The sequence below is a fragment of the Myxine glutinosa genome, chromosome 2 (genome assembly GCF_964187855.1).
Source record: "Myxine glutinosa chromosome 2, kmMyxGlut1.1, whole genome shotgun sequence".
Lineage (NCBI taxonomy): Eukaryota > Metazoa > Chordata > Myxini > Myxiniformes > Myxinidae > Myxine > Myxine glutinosa.
Genome location: NC_136262.1, coordinates 197,043,099 through 197,066,913, shown reverse-complemented (window position 1 = coordinate 197,066,913; position 23,815 = coordinate 197,043,099). Strand labels below are relative to the sequence as shown.

The following is a 23,815-nucleotide window of genomic DNA, read 5'->3' as shown; positions in this document are numbered from 1 at the left end:
GGGCTTGTTGGATTTGAGGGTGGCCACATCATTGGCCAACTTCTCGAGCTTTAGAATCCTGAGTGAGGAGAGGCAGTAGAACATGAAGCATTTGAGCCAGTGGTGTAGCCGAGTGCTGACATTCTTCATCTGCTTTTTATGAATGTTATCAGGTCCGGGTGCTTTCCCAGGCTTCCCACATTTCAGGCTTCCCAGGGCAAACTTGAATTACTCTGTACCGAAGTCCACAGCCAATCCACGGTCAGCAGATTGTGCTGTCTGGAAGTGCTTCAGTTTGGCATTTACTTTGGGAGGAAATGCTCTGTCGCGTTGGGGTCGTGGCCATTTCTGATGAGGGTTCTTTCTGGAGTCAGGGAAATCTCACAAAGACTGTACAATAATGTCACAATCCCATTTCTCACTTGTAATTCATAGGTATAGCCACCAATTGACTTCCAAAGGCTACCCTGCAGTGCATTTGTAGTTCATTTTTGTGCTGCTGCCTTCACTTGTGAGACAAATAATTAATTGGGAATTGATGCCAGCACATTTGTAATACTAATCTTGAGTGAAGGACGCGTATTGTGCATGTGATGTCTAGCTCGAAGCCTTTTGCGCAGTAACACAGGATGTATGACTGATGTCACATTGGGAGGATTATTGTTACATTTTAAGGGAATAAATTAGTAATATAAAACATTGCTATTTTATCTTGTTCTGGTGAAAACCCAATTTTGACTGAGGTTTATTCTGCCACTAATGCACCCCCTTTAGATTGGAGGTTAACATGACTACAAACCTTAATGGAGTAGATCATGTATAGGCTATTTCTCCAAGTAAGCTGAAAGCATTCGTGAAAAGAGGTGAGGGTGGTTAAGTGAATCATTAAGCAAAAGGCCAGTGTGCAACCAGTATTGTTGAGACAGATCCCAGGGCCTCAGCATGTAGTCCTACATGCCATCTTGGAGGCAACCGCTGATATGAGCGCAGCACCACGCCCGCTGCCCTCCTCAGACTGCAGGAATGTCACCTTGCACTCTGGAGCCAACTCCAAAACGGCTGCCCACAACCGCTGCTTGAAGCTGAAGGAAAAGAAAAAGAGGCCAAAAGCAAACCTTTAATGAGACTGATTGGAGTGGACCATTGATATACGGTATTTTTGCAACATCACAAGCCCAAGGTAAAATGAATGTTTCAGAACGATATTTTGTCTCCATATCCTTTTTTCTGCTTTTGTTTTCCCATGTGTGCTTTGTTTTCGAATTATATTTGTCACCAAAGTTGGAAGTACCTAAATAATATTGTAATGTGATAAAAATAGGGTCAGACTAAAATAAAAAGTATTTAAAAGGTTCTTATTGGTCATCCGGCTAAGTCTCGCTGCAGCTGCCCGCAGGGTCATCACCTTCGCTGAATGAGCACTTCAAGTCTCCAAATCTCACTCGAGGAGGTGGTTAAGGAGTAGGAGTAGGAGGAGGCGGAGGAGGCATCTGCTCCAACCAATAGCCAGAAATGAATGTACTTGTCCTGCAGGTGGAGGTATTGAGACCAACACCCCCATCCTGCAGGTGGAGGTATTGAGACGAAGCCAAACTCACCTAATTTTAAAACTTCATGATTCATGATACCAGACTCAGTTAGAACATTAGATCGTCTGCTCTGAGTCTTTTGACAAGGGCGAATCGATTCGATTTTGGTGAAGATCCAAATCCGGATACTATAAAAAAAGAATTTTAAGTGATTCTTCACCATTGAGAGACATTGCAAAAATAGTAGAGAGCATGATATTTCAAAAGGTTGTGGCCGAGTTATGACAACACTAGGTGGATGAGGTGCTTCGTTGACAACCCGATTAAATTTTCGTTCAGGTCCAGATCCAGATCCAGCCCATCAGTGGGATACAAAACATAAACTGGTCAGCCTCGCAGAGGTATGCGCTATACCGAGTGCCGTTCTAATTCAGATGCGATTTGTTGCAGTGTTCTGGCACCTTTGGAGTGTGGAAAGAGCGCCTCAACATAAATGCTCATCTTGAAAACCACAATTCATGCGTTGGCAGGGGAGGCATTATCGGCTCAAAGGCCTACGTTTTGAACTATACCATGAGATATTTTCAACATCCACAGGTAAGTGTACACAGGATCACCAGTAGAATGTCCTCTGAACTCTGAAGGATGCTTTATCTTCCATGAAAAAGTAAGTTGTTGATGCTCCACCAGAGCGACTGTGGTTGGATCTGACTCCACCCGAGAAGAAAAACTAAACTCGAATGGCACCCACTCCGTGGAGCACATGTCCCACCAGGCTGAGGTTTACGCTTTGTAGCCCACTGACAGCCAGATCTGCATCTGGACATGAACTAAAATCTAATCAGCTTGTACTTGTCACCTAACAAACTACTCATCCATCGAATTTTGTCATAATCTGCTACAACGTTTTGAAACATCCAGCCAAAAACCAAGTATAGCACTAACTCTCAATGGTGAAGAATCACGTTTGAAAGATTTAAAAATTCTCGTATCCATATCTGGATGAGGATCTTCACTAAAATCGAATTAATTCCTCCTTGTCACACACCAACCCTGCCCACCAAATTTCATCTGAATCCGTCCATAGCTTTTTTGAGATATCCTGCCCAGACAGACAGACAGACAAACAAACAGAGGTGAAAACAACTTCCATCCACCTTTGGTGGTGGAGGTAACAATGTAGGGACAATCGACTTCGTCATCTTGTACTTCGGCATTTTGTTTGTTTTTACATGAGTTTGTCTGATTGTTGTTTTTTGTGCTTACTGTGGTAGCTGCTTGTAAAGAGAACCGTCCACCCCGACTGTGATGCTGAGGCACTCCAAACCACGGTTTTCACGCATCTTCGTCACCACTGCGGCCACTCCGGCGGCGCACAGCAAAGAAGCACGTGTTGACACGGCATTGCAGGCAAGCCAAGCCAATTCACAATCGGCTTCTGTGGGCTCCATGCCCATGCTCTTCAGAATCATGCTTGTTTGCTGCAACTCGGGTCCGTCGCTTGCACGAAAACATTCACAAAGCACAAAAAAGTTAGCACATACAACGCTAATATTGTTTTTATCGAATCAGCTAGTATTTTTTTTTTTTTTTTTTTTTTTTTGGTATACAAGATCGAGGTAAGAGCTAACATTAATGACAAAAAAAACAAACGGAGACATAAGACGAAATAAAGGAAGCAGGAGGAAAGAGGGGGAAAAACACGAGTACAACATTTGAGAGCAGGGACATCGGGAGATCGGTGGGAGGGTGAGGGTTTGGGGGGAGTAGGCGTGGGAAGGGGGGAGGGGGTGGGAGAGGTAAAACCCACATGGACACAGCTAGGACTTCCAGGAAAGAAGTCGGTATTTCAGAAAAGTGAATCTGGGGTGAAATTAGCAGGGGTAGAAAAGATCAAGGTTTTGGATGGGGGAAGATAAGAGATGGTGGTGAACACCTGTTTTAAAGACCTGGAGGGATGAGTGGGATTGAAGAGAGTGAGGGAGTTTGTTCCAGAGGCGGGAAAAAAGAGGATTGAAAAAGTGAAGGTGAGCAGAGAGTTTTGATTTTGGCAGTTTCACCAGAAGAGGGTTGCTGGCAGACCTTGTGCAACCTGTAGGAATATTTGGGGGACAGCTGGGGGAGCAAGGCCGGAGAGGAGTCGGTCGATAGAAGACAGAAAGACCACCAACCTGCCTGCGGTGAGTGAGTGAAACGCCCTCAGAGTTAGCTTCATCGCGGGAGATTCCAATGATTCGTATTTGCAATGTTAAGTAATGAGGAAGGAATTGTGAAGAAGGTTGATAATGGGTGTTAGAAAAAAAATGGAACATAGCGAGCCATTCACTGGAGTTATAATCAGTCATCGTTGTTGGACGATGGTACACGTTGCTATCGAATATGTACAGTTAACTTAGAAATTCTATTATAGGTCCCACAGACATCCGACAAGGAAAATCAAGATAAAAAGAAAGCAACACCCTTTTTAACCTCGACAACCGCCTCTGGATGGTTGCCTGAGCTGCAAGACCACGGCTACTGGAGGGTGTGGGATGCCCCCCACGACCCTGGTGAATGGCACCCTCGCTCTCTGTTCTTTATGCAGTCGATGCTCTTTGGTAGTACCAAACACCACGTCCATGAGGTCCACACCGATGAACCCCCCAGTGCACTGAGATAAAACAGCAGCTTCCTTGTTCATGCTGGCACGGAGCAGCACCACCAACAGTCGCCATGATCTACTGACGGGTCAACAATGAACCACCAGGAGACAATGCAAGCCTGAACCAGATGGGGCTCATGTGGATGGAGAACACAGGAAGGCTCGCCATGATCTACTGACGGGACAACAATGAACCACCAGGAGACAATGCAAGCCTGAACCAGATGGGGCTCATGTGGATGGAGAACACAGGAAGGCTCGCCATGATCTACTGACAGGACAACAATACACCACCAGGAGACAATGTGAGCCTGAACCAGATGGGGCTCATGTGGATGGAGAACACAGGAAGGCTCGCCATGATCTACTGACAGGACAACAATAAACCACCAGGAGACTGCGAGCCTGAACCAGATGGGGCTCATGTGGATGGAGAACACAGGAAGGCTCGCCATGATCTACTGACGGGACAACAATGAACCACCAGGAGATAATGCGAACCTGAACCAGATGGGGCTCATGTGGATGGAGAACACAGGAAGGCTCGCCATGATCTACTGACGGGACAACAATAAACCACCAGGAGACAATGCGAGCCTGAACCAGATGGGGCTCATGTGGATGGAGAACACAGGAAGGCTCGCCATGATCTACTGACGGGACAACAATGAACCACCAGGAGACAATGTAAGCCTGAACCAGATGGGGCTCATGTGGATGGAGAACACAGGAAGGCTCGCCATGATCTACTGACGGGACAACAATGAACCACCAGGAGACAATGCAAGCCTGAACCAGATGGGGCTCATGTGGATGGAGAACACAGGAAGGCTCGCCATGATCTACTGACAGGACAACAATACACCACCAGGAGACAATGTGAGCCTGAACCAGATGGGGCTCATGTGGATGGAGAACACAGGAAGGCTCGCCATGATCTACTGACAGGACAACAATAAACCACCAGGAGACTGCGAGCCTGAACCAGATGGGGCTCATGTGGATGGAGAACACAGGAAGGCTCGCCATGATCTACTGACGGGACAACAATGAACCACCAGGAGATAATGCGAACCTGAACCAGATGGGGCTCATGTGGATGGAGAACACAGGAAGGCTCGCCATGATCTACTGACGGGACAACAATAAACCACCAGGAGACAATGCGAGCCTGAACCAGATGGGGCTCATGTAGATGGAGAACACAGGAAGGCTCGCCATGATCTACTGACGGGACAACAATGAACCACCAGGAGATAATGCGAACCTGAACCAGATGGGGCTCATGTGGATGGAGAACACAGGAAGGCTCGCCATGATCTACTGACGGGACAACAATAAACCACCAGGAGACAATGCGAGCCTGAACCAGATGGGGCTCATGTGGATGGAGAACACAGGAAGGCTCGCCATGATCTACTGACGGGACAACAATGAACCACCAGGAGACAATGTTAGCCTGAACCAGATGGGGCTCATGTGGATGGAGAACACAGGAAGGCAGCGACGACGCGGATCTAAGCAAACGACGGAAATAACTAAGCGAGCTCTCAGAAATCCAAAATTCCCCTAACATTGAATGATGACTGACAGACTCACTGGCTGCAGTGATGGAGCCAGTGATTTAACAACGATCCAGATATTCCCCTCACCCAAGACTCAGATTGCGTGGTTACGTGGTCTTTTGTTCCCCCTCTGCTTGTGGATAACCACGTATCGTTCTCTCACCTCACACGAGTGGTTGCGCGCAGTCAGTTTCATGGACCTCAGCTTCCACGAATTGGTTCTGCTTTCATTACCCTGCGCTCCCGAAGCGAAAAAGCGGGGTTAAGCATTCAGGTACGTACGTACGTGTGCCATGTGCCGTACGTGTCTGCATTTTAAAAATTCATTTTCTCAGCAACTGTTGGTCCGATTGACATGAAATTTTCACCATAGGAGTGCCTCCTCCTTTCGAATACTTTAATGATAATCATGACGTCATGGGTCACGTGGTACAGGCGCCATCTTGGAAAAACCGAAAAACGTTGCACCTCTATATCTCCAAAACCGCTGCATGGAAAACATTGAAACATGGCTCATTGTAAAGAACTCCATATGGGGAATAGGTGGTGCTAACGATGACGTCATTGGTGCCATAATTATGACGTTGTAGCGGCTGCCGCTGGGTTTTCACAATCGCCTTGCACCTATCAAGGACGCGGAGTGATCACCATGCCGGGCTCGTCCAGGACGCCCGGGCAGGCCCGCGCTCAACTTGCCAGGCCTCGGTTGGGACGCCCGGGCATGCCCGGGCATGCCCGGGCAGGCTCGCCCTCAACTTGCCAGGCCGCAGCCAGGACGCTGGGCCACGCCCCCTGGCGCCGGGCCTGGGCAAACCCCCTGGGATAATAGATATATATTGCTGACCGATAAATGGGTTTTCAGAGTGCCTGAGTGTTTGATTTCATTAAAGCAACTCGGATGAATTCTAGCTTTTTGTCGCGTCCATTCTTCCGATCGACGTGGGAGCCCCAGCTCCTTCATTGGTGACCTATCGACATGGACACGGCAGTCGCCCTTAAACTGCCTACCTTCTGGGAGGCTCACGCGGCGGTTTGGTTCGCGCAGGCGGAGTCCCTGTTCGCCCTGCGAGGCGTCACGGCCGACGACACCCGCTTCCACCATGTGGTAGCTGCGCTCGGGTCGGCTACCGCGGCCCGCGCCCTGAGCCTCCTCGAAAGCCCGCCAGCCGCTGACAAATACGGCGCGATTAAGAAGCTGCTCCTCGATGCTTTCGCCCTCCCATCGGCGGAACGCGCACGGCGCCTGCTCGAACTGCCTGAGCTCGGCGACACGCGCCCTTCCGAGCGAATGGACTACATGCTTTCACTGCTCGGCGAGCACTCTCCGGCATTCCTGTTCCGGGAGCTGTTCCTCCGTCAGCTGCCTAACCCGGTACGCCTCGCCCTGGCAAGCACGACGATCACAGATCCCCGGGCCCTTGCCAGAGAAGCCGACAAGATCTCCGCCGCAGGACAGCGCATCGCAGCGGCGACATGGGACCCACCGCCGTCCGACGCAACACCCATGGCGCCCGAGCACCCGGCACGGTCGACGGCCGAACTGCCGACGCAATTGGCGGCCGCTCTACCGAGCCGACCACCTCCAGCACGACGACCGAGGCCTCCACCTGACCAAGCGTGGTGTTACTATCATGCCAGGTTCGGACAGAAGGCCCGGACATGCCGACCCCCGTGCACCTTCGGCAGGCCGGGAAACGGCCGGGCCGGCGTTCATTACCAGCCATGAGCGCCGGCCACACGGGCAACTTAATGTTCATCACGGATAAAGCGTCCGGACGGCGCTTCCTGTGCGACACCGGCGCCCAACTGAGCGTCATACCCGCCTCTGACCAGGACAGGCAATCCGCGGTTTGCGGCCCCTCCTTGGTTGCGGCCAACGGATCGACTATCCGCACCTTCGGCCCGCGCAACGTCACCCTCTGCTTCGGCGGCCAACGCTTTGCTTGGACGTTTGTAACCGCCAACGTGCCCATGGCTCTGCTAGGCGCCGACTTCCTCTGCGCACACGGACTGCTGGTGGACGTCCAACGGCGTCGTTTAATCAACGCTGAAACCTTCAGCTCCCTGGTATGCACATTGAGCAGCTCCGCGCCGACCGAGCTGGCATGCACCGTCCCGGCGGCGAACGAGTTTGCTCGCCTGCTCACGGAGTTCCCGGCCCTCACGCGGCCGACGTTTTCGGCCGTCGCAGTACGGCATGGGATCGAGCACCACATACCAACCACGGGCCCGCCGGTCTACGCCAGGGCCCGCCGCCTCGACCCAGCCAAGCTCGCCGTAGCGAAGGCCGAATTCGACGCGTTGGAGCACCTCGGCATCGTGCGGCGCTCCGATAGCGCGTGGGCCTCGCCACTGCACATCGTGCCAAAGCCGGGGGGTGGATGGCGCCCGTGTGGCGACTACCGCCGTCTCAATGACGCTACCACCCCCGACAGGTACCCGATCCCGCATATCCAAGACTTCTCCGCCCGTCTGGCGGGACGGGTCATTTTTTCGAAAATTGATCTCATACGGGGATATCACCAGGTACCTGTCAGGGCAGCCGACGTCCCTAAAACGGCAGTCATCACGCCGTTCGGCTTATTCAAATTCTTGCGGATGCCGTTTGGTCTCAAGAACGCGGCTCAGGCGTTCCAGCGCTTGATGGACGGCGTGCTGCGTGACCTGCCGTTCCTTTTCGTTTACCTGGACGACATCCTCGTCGCCAGCACGTCCCGGGCCGAGCACCTCCTCCACCTCCGAACACTGTTCGGGCGCCTCAGCGAGCACGGCCTCATCGTCAACCCGGCCAAATGCCACTTCGGCACGACGGCCGTTGATTTTTTGGGCCACCACATCACCAAGAACGGGGCCGTGCCGCTGCCAACCAAGGTCGAGGCCATCACCACGTTCCCGCGTCCCCGCACCATAAAGGCCCTGCAGGAATTCCTGGGAATGGTGAATTTTTATCACCGCTTCGTGCCCCGCGCTGCTCAACTCATGCGGCCCCTCTACGAAGCCCTCCGGGGCAAGCCGGCCAAGCACGACATCGCCTGGTCCGCAGCAATGGATGCGGCCTTCCAACGCTCAAAGCGGGCCCTCGCCGACGCAACACTGCTCGCTCACCCGGTGCTCAACGCTCCCATCGCCCTCACCACGGATGCCTCCGACTACGCGGTGGGCGCCGTACATGAGCAATGGGTGAACGGGGTTTGGCAGCCACTCGCTTTTTTCAGCCGGCAGCTCCGGCCGAACGAGCTCAAATACAGCACGTTTGACCGGGAGCTCCTCGGTCTACACCTGGCCGTCCGCCATTTCCGCCACCTCCTGGAGGGCCGACCTTTCACGGCGTTCGTCGACCACAAGCCGTTGGTTTACGCCATGGCCAAGGTCACGGAGCCATGGTCGGCCCGCCAACAGCGCCACCTCTCCGCCGTGTCGGAGTTTACCACGGACATCCGGCACGTCGCCGGCAAAAACAACGCCGTGGCCGACTGTCTTTCCCGGGCCAGCGCGAACGCGGTCCACCTGGGCGTGGATTTTGCGCTTATGGCGGCGGACCAAACCACCGACACCACGGTGCAAGCCCTCCGGGCGGCGGACACGGGCCTCCGCCTGGCCGACATCCCCTGCGCGGACACTGTCCTGCTCTGCGACGTCTCCCAAGGCCAGCCTCGCCCCATCGTGCCCGTCACCTGGCAACGCCGCATCTTCGCCTCCCTCCACGGCCTTTCCCACCCGGGCCGGAAAGCTTCCCAGAAGCTGGTGTCGGCGCGTTTCGTCTGGCACGGCCTTCGTCGGGACGTCCGCGATTGGACCAGCACCTGCGCGGCCTGCCAACGGGCCAAGGTCCACCGACACACCCAGGCCCCGCTGGCACCTTTCACCGTGCCCGAACGACGTTTCGACCACGTCAACGTGGATCTGGTGGGCCCCCTCCCCCCGTCACGGGGGTTCACACACCTGCTCACCATGGTGGACAGGACCACCAGGTGGCCGGAGGCCGTTCCCCTCGTCTCCACCACCACCGCCGACGTGGCGCAGGCTTTCATCGCCACCTGGGTCGCCCGCTTCGGCGCACATCTCGTCAGACCGCGGACCACAGTTCACCTCCGAGCTGTGGGGCGCGGTCGCCCGCAACCTGGGGGTCAAGCTCCACCGTACTACGGCCTACCACCCCCAAGCAAACGGGTTGTGCGAGCGATTCCACCGCTCCATGAAGGCCGCGCTCATGGCCGGCCTTCAAGACGGCGGTTGGGCCGACCGGCTGCCGTGGGTCCTTTTGGGCCTTCGCACGGCCCCCAAGGAGGACCTCCAGGCATCCACCGCCGAGCTTGTCTATGGCCAGGTGCTACGCGTCCCGGGCGAATTCGTGCCCGACGCTACCAGTCCCTGGTCCGCAGCTCACCAGCGCTCGGACCTCCAGGAGGCCGCCCGACGGTTTGCCCCCGTGCCAACATCCCACCACGGTGACCCCCAGTCCTACGTCCCCCCAGCACTCCGCACAGCGGAGTATGTTTTTGTGCGTCACGACGCACATCGGTGGCCACTCCAGCCGCCGTACGACGGGCCCTTCCGGGTGCTGCGACGGGACGACAAGTCGTTCGTCATCGACATCAGCGGCAGGTCGGACCGGATTGCAGTGGACCGCCTCAAGCCGGCGCACGTGGACGTCGACCACCCACCACGGGTGGCCCTTCCGCCGCGGCGAGGCCGCCCCCCGTCCACGGTGCCCCCCACTCGACCGCCCACCACCTCACCGGACCCCCTCCCACGACCCGCCAGGGGTCGCTTCGGCCGGGTCATCAGGACCCCCCTCAAATTGACCCTGCCGGTGCAAGTCGATTCTGGGGGGACGTGTGTAGCGGCTGCCGCACCTATCAAGGACGCGGAGCGATCACCATGCCGGGCTCGTCCAGGACGCCCGGGCAGGCCCGCGCTCAACTTGCCAGGCCTCGGTCGGGACGCCCGGGCATGCCCGGGCATGCCCGGGCAGGCTCGCCCTCAACTTGCCAGGCCGCAGCCAGGACGCTGGGCCACGCCCCCTGGCGCCGGGCCTGGGCAAACCCCCTGGGATAATAGATATATATTGCTGACCGATAAACGGGTTTTCAGAGTGCCTGAGTGTTTGATTTCATTAAAGCAACTCGGATGAATTCTAGCTTTTTGTCGCGTCCATTCTTCCGATCGACGTGGGAGCCCCAGCTCCTTCAACGTCATAATTCGACAGGGACAACGCTTAGTCTTATCAGTTTGAAATGTATTGAGCGTGATCTGTGCAATAATTATATTAGAGAATATAAATGTATGATGTCATCGCTCACGTGGTCTGGCAGCCATATTGGATCAAAGAAAAAAATGTTCAAAAACAGAATAGTTGGCTCGCAACAAGTTGACTGCGCAGAGTAAGTATTCTATGAATACCATCTAGTTTGGTATGTACCATTACTGAACCAAATCTCTCTGCCATTGTGGCATGGGGATGATCGGCTGGCTTCAACCAGTTCGGGGAGAGAGAGAGTGAGACGGTTGGGCAAAAAGGCAACAGCATGTGACTCATCCAGTTGGAACCTGTTCAAGAAGAAAGTGTGAAGGAAAATAAGAAGGTGGCATGAGATAATGAGCCAGTTCATACCGGTTCAAGGAGAAGAAAAGAGAAAATACAAGGTTATATAGCAAAAAGAATACTGTGGGTGGGGGAAAGAGCATCTATCAAAAGCATACGCAACGCATATTTATCCATAAGTATTACGATATTCTTAACTGAACAGATACTTAATAAATAACCATGGTTGTACGAACGATGCATTATTTACCCTCTAGGAGCCAGAACCACAACACTACTCCCACCTTCCCCAAGGCTGTACTCAAGGGGTGCAATTCCGGACATGAGCCCATTTAACCAACAGTACAACTCCTGCCGAGTCTAAACCTACATTTGCAAGAAATGAAAATAATCAAAAACAGTGAATTTGCTTATGCTAATGCATTGCGTCTCTAAGGCTATTCATTCTCTCTGTGCACTTAATCAACAATTCTAAATTGGGATGCAATTTTTTATTAATGTATATATATATATATATATATATATATATATACAGTATATATATATATATATATATATATATATATATATATATATATATATATATATATATATATATATATATATATATATATGATTTTATTATTATTAATGTATGATAATCTTCAGACTGGAGGGCTCACAAAAATGGCTCACAATGGCCCACTGCCTTCAACGTGAGTTTTTTGGCCTGGAGGGTTCACAAAAATAGCTCACAGGCCCCCACTGGCCTTTCAAGGTGAGTCTTCAGCCTGGAGGCATTACAAAAATGTCTTTGGCCCAAGTGGCCTGGAAAAAAGCACAACGCAGTTATTTGGCCCATGTGTCCCGCAACAAAGCACACTGCAGTTGGCACGCCAGTGGCTAGTGGCATGGCAAATGGCACAAAATGGCATGGCTGATAGGTAAGGCAAGGCAATAGCATATATGGCTGAAGGATGGGATGTGGACAGCAGATGTCGAACTGGGAGAAGATGCATGTCATCATTGTCAAGGTAGCAGGAACCAGGTGGATATGAGCAGGTAAGGCAGCCAGCTTCAGCCCTCTCCTACCCTATTGCCCCTCTAATCCCTCTACTCTATACCCAACTCTACCAATCTTTACCTGCGACATGTCGCAGGTCTACAAGAGTTCCATATGGTTATTGTTGTTCTTTTTACGGGTCAATTTTTGAAATGTGCACCCATTGGTCAGACAGCTGTCGGGCACCATTCACATTTGCCGCTTGACTTCACCCACCATGGCCACCAAAATAATATGACCGCCATTTTGGTTTTGTGGTGGGCCTAAGACATCAGGCCTATAGGGCTCTGCTGATTATACACTGCCCGGGTTTGTTGCGTCAGATTTCCATTGGCTTTGTTTGGGTCGAGTGTTACTCACGATGAGGTACCCCGAAAAATCTAATCAATGTCGAATAAAGATTATTTATTGGTGAAGTTTAATCAAACCAGTCAGGTGCATGGTATGCAGCTCCATAAAAAAAATAGCGTTATGTAATTTTTGAACGGCCACATATTTGGCATTTCCCAATCAGCCCGTTATCGTATTTTGTCGCAGGTTAAACTATGTTATGACTCCTGAGACACATTATTCCACTTTAATCTAACCATCTACTGGGTGGAGAATCAAGGGACACACTGAAGTAATATACGTGAGGTGGCGTGGCTTCTATTGGCTCGCGAGTGCAGCAGCCCGATGGGGAATGTGCCTATGTCCCCTACACTAATAATGTGGGACGCAATGGGTCCACTCAACATCCAATTGCTCTACTCCATTAATCCAGCAGCCGCAGACATCAGCAAAGGTGCGAAGGGGAAGCACCTAAACTGACCTATCATTTTTAAAAACACACGTCTCCATGTTAGTTTTAAACCCCCTGTCCCCTCTACTGTGGTTCTATTCAACCAGTTTGCCCACACCCCAGGCACTGCTGCTCTACCAAATATGGACCATGTCCCTGCACTTTCACTCGGTGCCTCTGTACCATTTTGTGGCTGAGCAGTGTGGTCCCCCCTTGCGGGTCTCTGCCTGCTTTTGTCTCACACGACATTTCTGTGTCACTGGGTTCCCCTCTCCCTCCACTGCCTGAACTCCCTCACTTTATGCCAAATCCAGAGGAGCCCTCCAAGCTTCCGTAGTAGTGCTTTTCATGGCACGTTGCGTTTGAGACCTTTCTCGGATCTTCGGCCTACTTCGTACTCTACCCTGCTCCTGTCTGGGCTACTGGTCCACCCGGGACCCAGTGTATTCCAAGCAGCAGCATGCCTCCTCCACTTAGCCTTCACACACAGACCACTCTCAACCTCCCCATGAACTTTGCACCAACGTAAAAGTCTCTCGGCTTCTTTTAACTTTTTAACTTTTAACTTGACTTTTAACTGAACAGATACTTAAGAAGTAACTATAGATATACTGTATTCTAAAGATGCATTATTCAACCCCAAGGATCCAGATCCGCAACAGTATTCTTTTTTTAAAAAGTCGGAATTTAAGCAAATTATGTTATAAGCATTACATGACATTTATACATTCTGTAGACAAATACTCATGTGATGTAACCTCCCTAATGCCCTGTCTTCCCTTCTCTCCACACTCATCTCACACTCCCTTTCCCTTTTTACCTCCCTTCGCTTTCTTTTCTCTGTTTTAATATTCAGTTTATCCCCAATATGTATGAATAAATAGACAGCCACCAGTTATTTCAAGCTTTCCAGAAAGCTTAGTAACAAATCAACAATAGGAAATGTTTTTTTTAACATGTCAAATTGACCACATTCTTCCAATGATTCCCCTTGGCTTTAAGCCATTTTGGTTGCCTCACCACCCAGCTAATGAAAAGTGAACACACACACACACACACACACACACACACACACACACACACACACACACACACACACACACACACACACACACACACACACACACACACACACACACACACACACACACATTACCTCTCAATTAGAGAAATGTGCCTGGTATCAAAGTACTCCCAAGTTGTGAGAGCATCTGAGGCTTTCCCCCAAAACAGCAGTCCCTGCTTCACCATTTTCAGCATTAGTAACCTCACAAGCTCTCCCATGTACTTCCCGCTGATACATTTTTCGAACCTGTGGGAGAAAACTAAAATAACATTACAAAAGGTAATGTACATTACAAAATAAAATACATCACAAAAGTAAAATTACATAGTTATTCCCAATTGAGAAAACACTCAATAAGATAAGTGAGCCGTCTGTTCATTTTTATGCCGATTCAGCCAAGAGTTTCAGGAACTGTCTCAGCATTCTGGAAGAACCGGATCCTTTTCGAAAAATACTCGAGCAAGGACGAGGAGGGGGGGGGGGCGGAATACACAAGGAACTTCGGCGCAGGAGCATTGTCATGATGAAACAGGAAAGGGCCTTCCCCAAACTGTTGCCACAAAGTTGGAAGCACACAATCGTCGAGAATGTCATTGGATGCTGTGGCGATAAAATTTCCCTTCACTGGAACTAAGGGGCCGAGCCCGAACCATGAAAAACAGCCAGAGACCATTATTCCTCCTCAACCAAACTTTACAGTTGGCACTATGCTTTCGGGCAGGTAGCGTTCTCTTGGCATCCACCAAACCCAGATTCGTTCGGCGGACTGCCAGATGGTGAAGCATGATTCTTCCCTCCAGAGAACGCATTTCCAATGCTCCAGAGTCCAATGGCGGCGAGCTTTACACCACTCCAGCCGACGCTTGGCATTGCGCATGGTGATCCTAGGCTTGTGTGCGGCTGCTCGGCCATGGAAACCCATTTCATAAAGCTCACGACGAACAGTTGTTGTGCTGACGTTGCTTCCAGATACAGTTTGTAACTTGGTAGTCAGTGTTGCAACCGAGGACAGACTATTGACGCGCTTCAGCACTCGGCGGCCCCGTTCTGTGAGCTTGTGTGGCCTACCACTTTGCGACTGAGCTGTTGTTGCTCCTAGACGTTTCCATTTCACAAGAACATCACTTACAGTTGACCGGGGCAGCTCTAGCAGGGCAGAAATTTGACAAACTGACTTGTTGGAAAGGTGACATCCTATGCCGGTGCCATGTTGAAAGTCACTGAGCTATTCAGTAGGGCCCATTCTACTGCCAATGTTTGTCTATGGAGATTCCATGGCTGTGTGCTTGATTGTATATACCTGTAAGCAATGGGTGTGGCTGAAACAGCCAAATCCACTAATTAGAAGGGGTGTCCGTATACTTTTGGCCATGTAGTCTAAATATGTATACACATACAGTCAGACCCCAACATTAATGAGGGATACATTCCTGGAAAATATTGCAAATGTCAAATCCGCGAATGTGAGGACATTGTTTGAATGGGGGAATTTTTTTTTTTTGCTGCATGGTCTAGCCTAGTAGCTATGACCCAGCATAATAAAGGGAAGGGCAGGAGAAAGGGGAAACGCCAACAGCAGGGTGGAGGGAGAAAGTAGATAGAGGTGGACAAACAAGAGATGCAGGTAACGATGAGTGGTAAGGGAGAACGCAAAGGGTTGACATGATGGATAAAAACCACCTTTAGGTGAAATGAAATGAAATTCAGTTGCCTTTAGGTGGTTTTTATCCATCATGTCAACCCTTTGCGTTCTCCCTTACCCCTCATCGTTACCTGCATCTCTTGTTTGTCCACCTCTATCTACTTTCTCCCTCCACCCTGCTGTTGGCGTTTCCCCTTTCTCCTGCCCTTCCCTTTATTATGCTGGGTCATAGCTACTAGGCTAGACCATGCAGCAAAAAAAAAAAAAGACAGCTGTTGGACAAGCAAAGTTTGGAGTGGCAAAAAGCAAAGCAAAAAGCAAAAAGCAAAAGTTTGGAGCAAAAGTTAAGTTAAAGCAAAAGTTAAGCAAAAAGGTTTGGAGTGGGTGGAGGGTGGTTTAACAGGTGTAGAAAAGATCATGATTTTGGATGGGGGATGACTTGAGATGGTAGTGAACAGCTGTCTTGAAGACCTAGAGGGAAGAACGAAATTGAGGCGAGTGTGGAAGGTGGTTCCACAGGTGGAAAAAAAGAGGAATAGATGAGTGGAGGTGACGAGTGGTTCTGCATTTAGGCAGCTTTACTAGGAGGGGGTTGCTGCAGTACCGCATGCTTCCTGCAGATACTTGAAGGGGACAAAGCATTGAGGGGGCAGAGGGTGTCAGTCTTGACAAGGCACCACTAGGTTTTGGAGGAGAGACACAATTTGGAACGCTCACTCTTGATATTGGACAAATGTTGTTTTCTGGCTCGAGAGAGAGTAGACACATTTGTTGCGAGCTTTGTGAAATGATCTGAAGTTGTATTCAGTTGCATTTTCCTTCCAGGAGGTGAATGCAAAATGATTTAAACCATGGCCTCTCCACAGGATTCAGAGTACCAAGCACAGGAGGATGGGTATGATATATAATTGAGGACAGGATGGGATGAATCTGTGCATAAGAGAGAGAGCAGGTTTCTGTGGAAGAATTCCCAGGCTGAATTAACATCGGTGGCGGTGAATATATGGGACAAGTCCTGAAAAGGGGGAAAAAAGTATGTGTGTGTGTATATATATATATATATATATTATATATATATATATATATATATATATATGTATATATATATATATATATATATATATACACACACATACATACAAACAGACTTGGCATTTAATATGGAATTTTCTTTTTTTTCTTGACGGGTTTATTTTCTTAACTCAGTATATCAATCTGGTGAGTTTCTTTTACACTTTGGTGATTTATTTGTTAAAAGAACCATGTCACTGATTGTCTGTCGCAGCAAGAAGTCAACAATAGGATTATATCACAGGTGGCGTGGCAAAATGTACGGACAGGTGCATTTTTTGGGTCCCTCGGTCATTTTTGGTCCCTTTTCCCTCGCGGTCCCACTGTACTGTCTTTCCCTCGCGGTCCCTCTGTGCTGTCTTTCCCTCGCGGTCCCTCTGTGCTGTCTTTCCCTCGCGGTCCCTCTGTGCTGTCTTTCCCTCGCGGTCCCACTGTACTGTCTTTCCCTCGTGGTCCCTCTGTGCTGTCTTTCCCTCACGGTCCCTCTGTTCTGTCTTTCCCTCGCGATCCCTCTGTGCTGTCTTTCCCTCGCGGTCCCTCTGTTCTGTCTTTCCCTCGCGGTCCCTCTGTGCTGTCTTTCCCTCGCGTTCCCACTGTACTGTCTTTCCCTCGAGGTCCCTCTGTTCTGTCTTTCCCTCGCGGTCCCACTGTACTGTCTTTCCCTCACGGTCCCTCTGTGCTGTCTTTCCCTCACGGTCCCTCTGTTCTGTCTTTCCCTCGCGGTCCCTCTGTGCTGTCTTTCCCTCGCGGTCCCTCTGTGCTGTCTTTCCCTCGCGGTCCCTCTGTGCTGTCTTTCACTCGCGGTCCCTCTGTGCTGTCTTTCCATCGCGGTCCCTCTGTGCTGTCTTTCCCTCGCGGTCCCTCTGTGCTGTCTTTCCCTCGCGGTCCCACTGTACTGTCTTTCCCTCGCGGTCCTTCTGTGCTGTCTTTCCCTCGCGGTCCCTCTGTTCTGTCTTTCCCTCGCGGTCCCCCTGTGCTGTCTTTCCCTCGCGGTCCCCCTGTGCTGCCTTTCCCTCGCGGTTGTAAGCTCTTTCACGAGCCTCGATTCAGTATTTTCAAAAAAAAAAAAAAAAAAAAATTGGATGATTGGCTTCACATTCGGGTATACAAGGGTTGTTGTGTTCTGTATTAGTGGAAAACAACTGCTGCACATCTCCAAAAGTTATTGCCGCTTCCTCTGGAGATGGTCCGTCAACTCGACAATGCTGTTTGTCATGGAGTGGTGGCTTTACGAAATTATGGCATGAAACAGCGTGCTATTGCTCGGCAGTATGGCTGCACTCAAGGTCAGGTGTCAAAAATCCTGAAACGAAATGCTCAGAGAGGTGTCCCTACTCCAATACCGAGGCCAGGACGTCCCCGCAGAACCACAAGGAGGGATGATCGCCAGCTGCACCGGTTAGTCCGCAATGGCCGTACCAAGTCAGCTAATCGGCTTAGGGCTGAGTGGCAGCAACTGACAAATGTGCCTGTATCCAGAAGGCTAGTCAACCAACGACTGGTTCAAGCAGGCTATCGTGCCAGGCGTCCCCTGAGAAAGCCACGCCTGACCAGACAACACCGCCAGCGCCGATTGCAGTGGGCCAGAGAGCACCGTCAATGGCAGCCAGGACACTGGAATCACGTGATCTTCAGTGAGGAGTCTATATTTCTGGTCTATCGTCAAGATGGCCACGTCCAAGTGCGCAGACAAGTGCATGAAGCCTACAACAAAGATTGTATAGTGCCAAGAGTCCAAGCTGGAGGTGGTGGGGTGACCGTTTGGGCTGCTTTTCATGCAGGGGGCAAAACTGACATGGTTGTTCTGAATGGAAACCTGAACCAGTTCAAGTACAGGGCCATTCTGGAAGAAACATTGCTTCCATTTGCTCGTGCAGCCTTTCGAGGAAACTTTGTCTTCCAAGATGATAATGCACGGCCACATCGTGCTCGCATGATCCAACAGTTTCTGGCTGACCGTGGTGTAGAGCAGATGGAGTGGCCTGCCATGTCCTCGGATATGAATCCGATAGAGAACTTGTGGGCAGAACTAACACGTCAAATCGACCACTTGGACCAGCAGCCGACCTCTGTGCGTGAATTGCAGCAGGCTATTGTCACTGCATGGCAAGCGATTCCTGTCCAAACCTTGGCAAATCTCGTGAACAGCATGCCTCAACGTGTACGTGCTCTCCTGAATGCTCATGGGGGTTACACGAAGTACTGAACTGTAATTTTACTGTCCGTAATCCCAGTCGTAATATAACTTTTGTTTTTGTTAAAAAAAAATTGGGCTAATTTGCAAAATAAAGAGATACTTCTGGAAAATGTACAGAAGTTTAACACAGTATTGTCCATGAATTGAGTTCGATATCAGTTTACATCACTTTCAAGGATCAATTTATTTGTTTCGAAATGTCAAATGTGGTTTTTGTTTCTTTTAAAGGTCACATTAACAAAATCTAGAATAATTTCAACATAATTCCAATGAACTTTTGGTTCTAAGACAACTTGAAAAGTAAGTTCACCCCCACAAAAAAATATTCCATATTAAATGCCAAGTCTGTATGTGTGTATATATATATATATATATATATATATATATATATATATATATATATACATATATATATATATATATATATATATATATATATAAATTTATTCATAGACCATCATTACACGAAGCACGAATGTAGAAGCAGGTCACATGCTATGATCTGCGAATACGCGGGGTCCACCAATGTAGAGATCTGACTTATATGGGACTGTATATATATATATATATATATATATATATATATATATATATATATATATATATACACACACACACACACACACACACACACACACACACACACACACACACACACACACACACACACACACACACACAGGGTGGTCCAGAAACCCTGGCAACATTTTGAAGAACGACACCTGGAACAAACAACTAAGTTTATTAATGTTCTTTGTTGCAAAACAAAACATGATTACTTGTTAAACAGTCTCAGCCATGGGTTCCCAATCAGTGGGCCATGGCCCACTGGTGGGCCACAGCACGTTTTTCAGGTGGACCAGAGACTGCCCAATATTTGCCCAAATAATATAATCTTTTCATGCACAAGGCCGAAAACAAGAGTTCAATTCTGTGTGTGTTGGTGGTGGCCAGTGGTAGCCACCCACTATTCCCTGCATATTTTTTTAGTATTGTTTTTTTATATTTTTCCTTTTTTTTTTTCTTTTCCAGAAACCCTTCTGAAATGACAAAACGAGGATATGATGAGCAATACATAAAGTTTGGATTCACATCCTTACATGATCGTGGAGAATTAAAGGGACAATGCATCCTTGTGTCAGAAAGTTCTCGGAAATCAATATTTGCGGCCATCGAAGTTGAAGCTCCATTTGGAGAAGATTCATCCACATCAACATAAGGATGTGGACTTCTTCAGGCGAATGGAAGAAAATGTGAAGCGCCAGCACTTGGATCAAAGTGGAACATTATTTCAGCAAAACAAGCGTCTTACGGAAGCTTCTTATGTCGTCAGCCTCCTCATTGCGCAACAGAAGAAACCTCACACAGTCGGAGAGTGATCAAGCCATGTGCTCTGAAGATGGCTAGGATTCTACTTGGAGAAGAAGCTGAAAAAAAGTTCAACAAAATTTCTCTGTCAAATAATACGGTTCAAAGGAGGATTGCTGACTTGTCTAGTGACATAAAAGAACAGGTGAATGCTGAAATCAAAGACGCTGCATTTGGATTGTTCTCAATTCAGTTGGATGAATCCACAGATGTTTCATCCTGTTCCCAGCTTCTTGCCTTCATTCGGTATGTGAAGGGTGATTCCATCAAGAAAGAATTCTTATTCTGCCGTTCTCTCGAAAGAAATACCAGAGCTGTGGATGTGATGGAAAAAGTAACAGAGTTGTTTGACCATGAGGAACTGAACTAGCACAATCTCTGTGGAGTGTGCACCGATGGCGCCCCAGCTATGCTAGGAGCAAAAAGTGGCTTCCAAGCGCTTGTTCGAAATCTATCTCCAGGCATCATTTCTGTTCATTGTCTGATTCATCGGCAAGCTCTTGCTTCAAAAACCCTTCCATCTCATCTTCAGGATGTTATTGAACAAGTCATCAAAATTGTGAATTATGTGAAAAGCAGTGCTTTGAATTCCCGACTGTTCAAGCAATTGTGCACAGAAATGGATTCAGAGCATAAGAACCTGCTTTACTACACCAAGATGCATTGGCTATCAAAAGGAAATGTTGTGGCACGAGTGTTTGAACTTGGAGAAGAGATGTAGAGTTTCCTACAGATGCAAGAAAAGCACAAACTTGAAGCTTCCTTCCATGCAAAGCTGTGGGTCTTTCGCCTCGCAAACCTTGTGGATATTTTTGATCAACTGAACAGACTGAATCTAAAGCTGCAAGGAAAGGGAACAACTATCATTCAGTTCATTACACTCTCAGTGCATTTACACAGAAGCTTGAAAATTGGAAACGAAAGGCTGACGAAGGGAACTTTACCATGTTCAAATCTTTCAGAAGTCACTATTAATGAGCCGTTGGATCCTCGCGTTGCAAAGGATGTTGTGACACACATCAGCTGTCTCAGAGGAGAATTTCTGCAGTACTTTCCAGAAATTGTGAGAGAAGGACTGGCGCTCATGAGGAATCCTTTTCTTGTTAAAGTCAGTGATGTCCAGGATGACCTGCAAGATGGACTGATTGAATTTCAAAATGATTCTGGATGCAGAGATGTCTTTGAAGCTTCCTCTATCTCTAAGTTTTGGCCAAAAATGATGAGAAGCTACCCCAACATTGCAAAGGAATGCCTTCGGAAACTACTGCCCTTTGCAACAACTTATCTTTGTGAATTAGGCTTCTCAACGTTGGTGCAGCTGAAGACAAAGGCTCGGAACCGCCTTGAATGTGAGGCAGATCTTAGATGTGCGCTTTCTACAACAGAACGTAGGATTTGGAAACGGGTGCGGACAATTCAGGAGAACATCTCTCATTAAAGTAGCTTTAGGTTAAACTGGTTTGAGGTTTTTTTCAATTGGCAGATACTGCAATGTTTTGTGTTACAGCCCACAAGCAAAGCACCCTGGAGATGAGTTTTCAAATATATTTTTTTCCTGGTTATTATTGCAATGTGTTAATAGAGTTTCATTTCTTAATTTAAAATAAATATTTGTTTTTTATGGAAAAGCCTTGAAGTCTGAACCATTCATTTGCCTTTTCAGTTGATTTTCTTGATGTTCTGTTCTAAAAATTTCTCACAAGACCCTTTGTCACAAATAAATTTGCTTTATTCTCTCACATTCATTCATTTCACAAAGAAATTGTTCAAATGAGAAATATTGTTCCATTAAATACTCTAAAAGTCAAAATTGCATTAAGTTGTGGTTCTTATTGACATTTCTTTGGTTTCAAAAAATTGCTATAATCCCCACTGGGCCATGACATGTCAGGTCAAAAGCCAGTTGGGCCACATAGCAAAAAAGTTGGGAAACACTGGTCTAATCAGTCTAATCAGTCTAATATACATGAAACAGATCAGTTCAAATGTTCAAACTGCACTCTGACACACAGTTCTGCATGTTTCAGTCGTTAAGGCAGCAGTCTCATTACGGATTAATTGTTTCAAGTCTCTAAGGGTCGTAGGATTCCTCGCATACACTTTGAGTTTGTTTCCCCAAAGGAAGAAATCACAGGGTGTTAAATCACAAGACCGTGGCGTCCATTCATCCGGACCACGCCGGCCAATCCATTTGTCTGCAAAGTTCAAATTAAAGGCCTGGCATGCACTGGCAGCATAATGAGCAGGTGCACCATCATGCATGAACCACATTTTGCCATCATGGAGTGGAAATACATGCTGCTCCAACATTATAAGATAATTTGCAGCATTCACATTTTCTTCGAAAAATATTGGTCCAACAATGCCTCCAGAAGAAATGCCTGCCCAGACGGACAGACTAGCCTGATGCTGGACGTTGTGCTCAACAGTAAATCATAGGTTGTCTACTGCCCATATCACGCTGTTATGACGATTCACAGAACCAGATAAAGTAAATTTGGATTCATCTGACAAGATCCTGTTCTGCAAATCATTGTCCATATCCATTAACCCAAGCAATGTCTCACATGCCTCAACGTGCCTGGCAAAATCATCCTCAGATAGTTGGTGAATTAATCTGGTTGTGTATGGTTTCACATGAAGGTCTTTTAGTATTCTTTGAATCGATGATCGGCTTATGTTGGTGACGTTTGATAAACGACGAGTTGATAATGGTGTGTTATTGTCGAGTTGTTGTTGAATGACCGCTCTGCTTTCCCCAGTTCGAACAGTACGAGGCCTATCTGGTGAGTGTTTTGGAAGAATGCTGCCAGTTTCATCAAACTGCTTGTTTATTCTGCCGATGTTCTTCTGTCGATTGTGTCGGCGCCACATTCTTTGACAAGTTTTCTGTGAACTTCAGCCGAATTTCCAGACACAGAATACAAGTGTACAGCGCAAATTTTCTTTTTCACGATATCCTCCGTCATATTAGGGCATCTAATTCACAATGAACTGAACTAATGCAAAGACAAACGCATGCAGCACAGTGAGCTTAGCTCACCCCGATCCATATCACGTGATGCGCCTCACCCTGTTGGGTATCACGTGATGCCTGTGCGTGTTTAAGCGGTCACATCCATTTACGAGCAATCATGTTTTGTTTTGCACCAAAGAACAATAATAAACTTAGTTGTTTGTTGCAGGTATCATTCTTTAAAATGTACCCAGGGTTTCTGGACCATCCTATATATTGTCGCTTGTCTACCCTGTCGTGAACACCGCAGGGCGACATGGATGATCAAACGAGCTTTACTCCAAGGCGTTCAATCCAAAACTGACAGTATTCTTTACACGCGAGGGAAAGGGGAATGAACACTGCCTTGGGGAACTCCAGCCTGAACAGGAAG

The 23,815-nt window shown here is 48.5% G+C and overlaps 1 protein-coding gene across 1 annotated transcript in view; it reads right to left on the bottom strand.

Moving 5' to 3' along the window:
* Positions 1-803: 803 nt before the first annotated feature.
* The window catches only part of GCK (glucokinase), a 69,908-nt gene continuing 46,896 nt past the window's right edge, over positions 804-23,815 (bottom strand). The window contains exons 8-11 of the mRNA XM_078772689.1: positions 14,239-14,394; positions 2,775-3,008; positions 934-1,061; positions 804-820 (exon numbers count right to left, since the gene is read on the bottom strand). Of these exons, the coding sequence (XP_078628815.1) occupies positions 804-820; positions 934-1,061; positions 2,775-3,008; positions 14,239-14,394 (535 nt within the window). The remainder of the gene's footprint in view (positions 821-933; positions 1,062-2,774; positions 3,009-14,238; positions 14,395-23,815) is intronic.